The sequence below is a fragment of the Oncorhynchus mykiss genome, chromosome 25 (assembly GCF_057628025.1).
Source record: "Oncorhynchus mykiss isolate SJ-2025 chromosome 25, ASM5762802v1, whole genome shotgun sequence".
Taxonomy (NCBI): Eukaryota; Metazoa; Chordata; class Actinopteri; order Salmoniformes; family Salmonidae; genus Oncorhynchus; species Oncorhynchus mykiss.
The window spans coordinates 75,688,136-75,696,915 of record NC_143046.1 but is presented as its reverse complement, the minus strand read 5'-3'; the positions used below and the strand labels follow the sequence as shown (position 1 = coordinate 75,696,915).

General features: G+C 40.0%; 1 protein-coding gene across 1 annotated transcript in view; it reads left to right on the top strand.

Moving 5' to 3' along the window:
- The first annotated feature begins 979 nt into the window (after nt 1-979).
- The window catches only part of LOC110505765 (serine/threonine-protein kinase D1), a 50,019-nt gene continuing 42,218 nt past the window's right edge, over nt 980-8,780 (top strand). The window contains 1 exon segment of the mRNA XM_090219343.1: nt 980-1,469. Coding sequence (XP_090075469.1) covers nt 1,263-1,469 — 207 coding nt within the window. The 5' untranslated portion in view covers nt 980-1,262.

Sequence of the window (8,780 nt, the reverse complement as noted above, 5' to 3'; positions counted from 1 at the left end):
GCCTACAAACCTGACTCAGTTACACCAGTTCTGTCAGGAGGAATGGGAAGCTTGTGGAAGGTTACCCGAAAAGTTTGACCCAAGTTAAACAATGTGAAGGCAATGCTACCAAATACTAATTGAGTGTATGTAAACTTCTGACCCACTGGCAAATGTGGTGAAAGAAATTAAAGCTGAAGTAAATCATTCTCTCTACTATTATTCGGACATTTCACATTCTTAAAATAAAGTGGGGATCCTAACTGACCTAAAACAGGGATTTTTTACAAGGATTAAATGTCAGGAATTGTGAAAACTGAGTTTAAATGTATTTGGTTAAGGTGTATGTGTACTTCCGACTTCGACTGTATTTATTTTACTGTTTTACTGCAATGCTGTTATGGACCACTAGGAAGTTATCCCTGGGGGCAGGTTTGAGATCAGTTCCCCCTCCAGAATGACTCATAAGGACCAGGTAATAATAATAATAACAATAATAATAATAATAATAATAATACGTTGGTGGGTGATCATACCTGTCCTATTTCACACATGTAATAGTGTGTATTAATATACATGTGTGAATTGGAAATGTTTTTTTTTTTTTTTTTGCATATCCCAACTACAGGTGTTGAATAGCTCCTCTCATCACTTGAACAAAATATGTTTTATTTTATTCAACTTTTAAAATTATAATTAATTAGCCATAATTAGTCACGTCTTTTATTTTTTATTTATACATATGATTGTCCCATTGCCTTATCCAGAAAATGTACTTCTAGATTTGGCTCTTGGCTGTAACAGAATGGAAGTCTAGTCGGTGGTAATATTTCCATTGAGTCAACATTTCGGATGTTGGAGAGGACAGCTCTTGTTCAGCCACATTGGTACCCAAACCTATAATTAAACTTTTAAAAAAGAGAGGATGAGGAGTAGCCTACCATCCATTTCGCTCCTCGTCACCGCTCAGCTCTTCTTTCCTCTCGCATCACCCTGTCTCACTGATGATGAGATCTATCATCTGTCAGCCAGGCAGGAGGCGGGCTCTGATCACATCCGAACAATCAAACATAACTGACGTAGGCTATACTTCATCGTCTTTCACCTCTCAAATGATTTAAGAGATTTTTCATAATCTCTCTGATTTCTATCATTCGTTTTATTATCCTTATAATCTCGTCATATTTTGCGTTCATGACACGATCGGAGATTTGACATTTTAGTTTGATATTCAAAACAGGCGGTTGTTTAGCGGTTAGACAAGTACGTAGATTTACACACCTATGTCAAATCGGTATTGTTTTGACTCCCGGGAGATTCATATGAGCGCTCCGCCAGTGATCCGACCGCCAAGTCCCCTGTCCCCGGGGTCCAATGGCATATCTTTCCAGATACAGATCGGGTTGAGCCGCGAGCCTGTTCTTTTGGACTCTGTCGACTTCAGCCTCGCTCAGGTCCGGGAGATGGCATGCTCCATCGTGGACCAGAAGGTAATATCCTATAACTTCTGTAGCGCCATTCTTATTATGGATTTAGTTGGAAAACATGTAATGCACAGATATAGGCTAGGTATTAGTGAACTATTAACTTTTGCCTACATGTTTACATTCGGGTATACAGATTTCAGTCTATTATATTGCGTGACATAATCATACCACTGGTCACAGACGTCAATTCAACGTTTATTCCACGTTGGTTGAACATATATTGTATTGCAATTACATAGAAACAAAGTTAATTCAACCAGTGAATGCCCAGTGGGATCTGACCCAGAGCCATACAGTAGGTCATGTTTGCCTAAACATTACATTTTTTGTGTGGTTCCATTCTGATAGGATGAACAACTCAGAAAAGTCCATGGTCATTCTTAGGCAAAATAACCAAGAAGGAAATAAGTGGCTACAGTGTACACTTTTTTTTAGACCCCCCAGTTGAGCAAGAGTAGTGGCAGCAAGGGAAAGAGACTGGTGACAGGAAGTTGTTTCTGATAGAATTACAGGGGGGTGGGCAGCTACCCCACAAATGTATTGGTCATGGAAATATATACCTACAAAGAGGGTTTTATCATTACGAGAGAGGAAAAGTTCAACATAAGAAAGGAAACGTTAAACAAGCTAAGGAAATTAAGAATCCAGATGTTTAATAAAGTTGTAATTGATCACTGATTAACAACATGGTAACTACAGGTGTAGAATCTTAAATTGAGCCTGTTTGCTTCAGCAGGAAACTAATCCTGCAGCAACAGGTTGATACATTTTTTTGTAAGGGAAAATCAAGTCTGAAATGTCAAATTGGAAATGACAAACTTCAGAAGCCTTTTAAAACCTCAAATACTCTACAAGTTTTACATTTCCTGCATTTCAGGAATGTTCTCCTGCAACACAGTGATCAAATTAAGATCCCACATCTGTAAGCATCTCTTAATAGCTGTATGTTCACACTTTATTAGAGACTATTTTACAGCTCTTTGCTGTACTGCTGGCATGCCAGCACCACCCTAGTGCAGACTCTCAGTAGGCCTACACTACTGGCTCTGCTTGAGCCTAGTCTATAGTGTGCTCATTAATAATGACAGGCTCAGAGGGGGAGGATGTTTAAGTTTTGACTGTGAAGGTTTATATTATAATGTTCTATACTGTGCCGATGGATGCGTCGCAAATGGCACCCTAATCCCAATATAGTGTACTACTTTTGACCTGGGCCCATTGGGAATAGGGTGCCATTTGGGATGCGAACTATGTGTGTTGTGAGCATGGTGAGGAGTTATAGTACATTCCATGCACAGAGATCACTGACATTGTAGAACAGTTTTGAATAACAAGACAATTATCTACCATTCGAGCATGTGGTGATCACCTCCTTCCTCCATAATCATCAGGCCTGTTGTAGCCGACATGGTGTATATATGACCATCTATTACTCCAAGATCTGAGGTCGTATAAACCCCTTTCATATCTAGAAGAAAAACACCTATTCTTTATCATAGCATCTTCTTTATAGGCTACCGTATTTTGTTTATATCTGAAAAGGGTATGGGATAAAAAACACAGTTTGTTAAAACCCACCTGAAAACTATCTCTCAAACACAATTTTATGTAGGCCTACATATGTTGTAACTTGATAGTTTAATTTGGTGATGACGTCTTTACCCACTGGGCACAGACTTCAATATAATGTCTATTCTACATTGGTACAACGCCATTTAATTGAAATGACGTGGCAGCAACGTTGATTCATCCCTTGTGTGCCCAGTGGGTATAGTCTCCCTTCATTCGTTTATTTCCGTTTCAACATGATACCGGTCATATGAGAAGTTATCTGTTACACATATAATGTTCCTGGGTTGCACGTCTGTCATCCTCTGAAGCATGTGTGTTAAAATGTAGGCTTTTGTTGTTGTCTAAGGGTTACAGTAGTAATACTGACATGACACTAGAAAGCAGAAACACCTTCTGTCCCAGGGTTATTAGTGTGTGTTGGAAAATGACACTAAATTCTTAATTAAGTAAGGCACAAAATATATATGAACTACAGGACGTTGTACCTCAACACCTTGTTGTAGACACATTTTATCACAGAGAGAGGTTCCCTCTCGTGTATAGATGCTCAGAAACACTAATTTAAATATTACGAAGTGAGGTGAGATCTTAAATATGTGTGTGTGTGTGTGGGGGTGTGTGGGGGTGTGTGGGTGTGTGTGGTGTATAAAATGACAAAGCTAACAGTATGCAACAGGGCCTAGACACTGTGGATTATGAGAAAGTAAGTTTGATTTCACATTAGCATGTCCTGGGATGGATCAAGTTGACTTTATAGAAGTTAAGATTTGGCCCTAATGCCTAGAATTAGTAATCAAATTGCAACTGTACTAAAAGCTAGTTTGGCACGATGATTGGTCTTTCCAGGATAAATGACCTCCTTGGGAGTGGTTGCATCGAATGCTTGACCAATCAAAGTTTACAGCACTACTCTGGCAGCTCTCTGGGTCTTCTTTGCCAACTTAAAGAAGTCTGGTGTGCCGATTAGAATGTCTATTTATAGACCAAAGTATAGAGATAATCTTACTGTGGCAAAGAGAGAGTTAGATCATTTAAGGGCAATGATGACATTGATAGTCATGTCCAAAGATAAGTTCCTTGAAAGGGTCTTGTTATAGCTTAGATGGACATGTCAATAACCTTCAATGACTGTCTGTCTGTCTGAAACTGATACTTATACTGATTCAGACACTGAGTGCAGTTACATGCACAGAATAATGTGATTATTGTGTGTAGTCAGATTAATGTAATAGTTAATTAAAACGATTGCATGCTTTGCAGGAAGAGGCGGCAGGGTACCCCAGTGGTTGGACTAGTTGGACTAGTAACCGGAAGGTTACAAGTTCAAATCCCCGAGCTGACAAGGTACAAATCTGTCGTTCTGCTCCTGAGCTAGGCCCACTGTTCCTAGGCCAGCATGGAAAATAAGAATTTGTTCTTAACTGACTTGCCTAGTTAAATAAAAAAAGAACAATTATCCTGTTTCTATGGACACATTGGAAATCAGGCTACCTGATGATACTGCCAATGAAAATAATAAAATAAACATTCTACCACAGTGAACATGTTATTTTTGGGAAGCATGTTTGTTTCTGAGTTCAGACATATAAAGTTTGTATGTGAAAACGACTTGTAAGAAATTGTTGTTCCGAACTTCACTCGCGCTAAAGAGGGAGGCTCACTCGGCTGGTGCTAGCACATGTGCAGATCAAGTACACCGCTGTGCAGATCAAATGGAATGATGGTTAAGGTGTTTAATAATTCAACAAATTGCTCTGAAAACTAGGTGTTTTAATCGGCGTATGCTTCATTCAATTTTGACCTTACGCCAATTAAGATAAGCAGAGTAAGGTGTTTATTGTATAATCTATTGTATAATCTGACTCCTGCCGTAATGAGTTTAATTTTGAATTATTAGTGTGCATGTAAACATACTCACTGTAAAGCTCTGCCTTTCAATTATGTTGTGTGGTTTTTATTACAGTTATAAAATGACATGCGGAATGAAGATTTACAGTAGTAATCTGTTGTTAAACAAACAGAGATCCAGATGTAGAATCTTAATTTGAACCCGTTTCTTACAGCAGGAAAATAATCCCACAGCAAAAGGAAATGTTAATTATTATTATAATTAATGGACATTTTTGTAGGGGTTGATATATTTTTCGTAAGGGAAAATCAAGTCTGAAATTTCAAAGTGGAAATTACAAACTTCAGAAGCCTTTTTAACCAGGAAAGTTATCCTGCAACAGGTTGATCAAATTAAGATCTGTATAGTATGCAGATGTAGGTGTCCATGATGTATATCGGATTGTCGTGTCATCCTCCACCTAACATGCAAGTCCTGATCCAAATAAGATATTGCAACCATGAACCAGCATAACCATTGCTATTGACATGACATGTATGAGTGTTGAACAGTCCTTTAATAAATTTACCCGATGTTGGACAGAGAAACGAGGATGGGCAGTCACCGCCTTGACCTCTTCATTACTTCTTCAACCAGGGTCCTGGTTCCCATCAAAAGGCTGTCTAATAGACCTAATAGACTGTTAACAGGCCATCCCATTGGAATCCACTAGAGCCAAGCGTTATCAGGACTAATTAAAAGGATGGTGCCTTTGTTTGAAGTTTTACCACCTTTTTACATTACCGCTCTTTACAGCTCTTTTCATTCAAGTGTCCTTATTAATCAGGTGGCACCATGTTAGTTCCTCACAGGAAGTGCTAACTTCCTTGTTCAGTCTGTGTCAGTCCATAAGTAGAGCTGTGATGGGAGCTGTGATGACCACATAGACTAAGCATCCATCCCACAAGTCCTTCAACCAACCTCAACCTTCCATTACAATTCTTCTACTTCTTCTTCACACCAAGCTTTCTTTATTTCTTCACCCACAATAATAACCACTCATATTCAACACTGGGATGCTCTCATAAATTCATAATGTCGTGAATATGGTTTGAGAAACAGAAGTAATGTATGTTATGTATTTGGAGATAAAGATGGTGATTTTTATATCATGATGATAGCCAGTTCTATTTCCCTTTTTCGCTACGACTGTATGGTATACATCTGGTAGTTTTGAACTTTCATCCCTGGTGTTATACAAATGAGAAACATTAAACAAACATTATCAAGTTATAGTTTACTATACGTGTCCCCAAGATGAAATTAATTAGCAAAATTATTACATTCTGTGGTCAGCTCCCCAAGGTTTGTCTCCTAGTTAGAGAATGGTCCCCCAGTTGCTTGGCAACTGATTTTGATTGCCTGTGAAGTATCCATATGAGTGCCATTATCCTGATGAGAGCCATGTGCAGTAGGGTCACGTACTAGCAGACACACACACACACACACACACACACACACACACACACACACACACACACCTTGGGAAGAACAGAACCGAAGATGAAGGTTGTGCGATGTGCATAGGCCATTGTGGGGCAGCTGTTTTGGAAAGCATTCTAAGCACCATGCATCTTCATTAGCATAAAAGAGATGCTGTAGAGGGTCACCATTCCCTTTGAGGATCATGGCCCTTTTCTGCCCCAGCACTCTCATGAGTGCTCTCCCCTTAGTGTCGGCACCATAAAAGCCTTCTTTGGTCTCATCTGCTAATTAACTAGGATGTACAGTATAAATCTGTAGTGTCGACTTTGTGTTATCTAGTGTGTTCTTACAGACTAATACTAAAATTACATAGATGCCGCTATGGATGCAAGGATTGACCATCCATGAGATGCAGTAACGTGTTTGTTTACACTTGCAAACAATGGAGTAAAATATTATTACCTTTTGGGTTCTGATGGAGTGTCATGACATATGAATAAGTTTAATAGCTATATAACATACATTTAAAAGTAAAAATAAATAATTTATACCAATTCTGGATTGCCCCTTTAATATTTAATATTTATGCTAGTGACCCCCCCATTAACGAGCATTGTACTGATCCTCACCACTGAGAACAGGTAGAGAACGGCAACAAAATACCTCTGCCTGACTGTTAATTACTTTAGTAATTAAGTAAACACTGCACTCTCAATAATTGTAATTACAAAAAATAAGCTGTGGTTTCTGTCAGTGTTGGGAAAAATTAAAATCGATACTACAGCCTCATAGCACTCACGTCTGTAGCCATGAAGTGCTTTGAAAGGTTGGTCATGGCTCACATTTACACCATCATCCCGGAAACACTAGACCCACTCCAATTCGCATACCTCCCCAACAGATCCACAGATGACGCAATCTCAATTGGACTCCACACTGCCCTTTGCCACCTGGACAAAAGGAACGCCTATGTGAGAATGCTGTTCATTGACTACAGCTCAGCGTTTAACACCATAGTGCCCACAAAGCACATCACTAAGCTAAGGACTCTGGGACTAAACACCTCCCACTGAAACTGGATCCTGGGCTTCCTGATGGGCCACCCCCAGGTGGTAAGGGTAGGCAACGACACATCTGCCACACTGATCCTAAACACTGGGGCCCCTCAGGGGTGCGTGCTTAGTCCCTTCCTCTACTCCCTGTTCACCCACGACTGCAACGCCATCATTAAGTTTGCTGACGACACAACGGTTGTAGGCCTGATCACCGACCATTATGAGACAGCCTATAGGGAGGAGGTCAGAGACCTGGCAGTGTGGTGCTAGGACAACAACCTCTTCCTCAATGTGAGCAAGACAAAGGAGCTGATCATGGACTACCGGAGAAGGAGGGCTGAACATGTCCCCATTCACATCGATGGAGATGTAGGAGAGCGGTTTGAGAGCTTCAAGTTCCTTGGTGTCCACATCACCAACAAACTATCATGGTCCAAATACACCAATACAGTTGTGAAGAGGGCACGACAATGCCTATTATCCCCCAAGAGACTGAAAAGATTTGCATGGGTCCCCAGATCCTCCAAAATTTCTACAGCTGCACCATCGAGAGCATCCTGACCGGTTGCATCACAGCCTGGTATAGCAACTGTTCGGCCTCTGACCGTAAGGCACTACAGAGGGAATGCGTAAGGCCCCGTACATCACTGGGGCCAAGCTTTGATCACTGTGTTGCAGAAGAACATTCCTGAAATGCAGAAATATACAACTTTTTTGAGGCTTCAGAAGTTTGTCATTTCCACTTTGGAATTTCAGATGTGATTTTCCCTTTCGAAAAATGTGTAAACCTCTACAAAGATGTCCATGAATTATAATCCACATAATAATTCACCTTTCCTGTTGCTGGAGGCTTTTAAAGCTGTACTTCTTGTTGACGTAATTCATGCTAATGTTTGGTTTTTGAGCTAATGCCCAATTGACTCCCATTCACTCCTTGCGGAGTGCACTCCTTGTCCCAGAATCAACTTTTTAGGAGATGGGAAACTCCATTGGAATCTTATTAACGGCCATTGTGTATGTTGGCCCCACATCATCAACGGGCCGTGTTGACTAGATGGAGTTCAAACCATTTTTACGCTTGAAGGGTTGTTACACATACACAATGGCCGTTAATACGATTCCAATGGAGTTTCCCATCTCCTAAAAAGTATCTCTGTTATGGTGACAATGAGAAACCGTCTTAAAAGAGAACTATGATTAAATATGGTGTGAAATTATTAACCAAGAACGTATTCTCTTTGTCGACTATAGTTGTGTCTGCGAGAAAGAGCGTAAGAGATTAGTAGAGGGTACAGTACATTAGATTAGTCCATGTTAGATTCAGGTGTTAAATATCTCAAGTGTTTGTTAATTAGTACAGTCCATACTGCATAA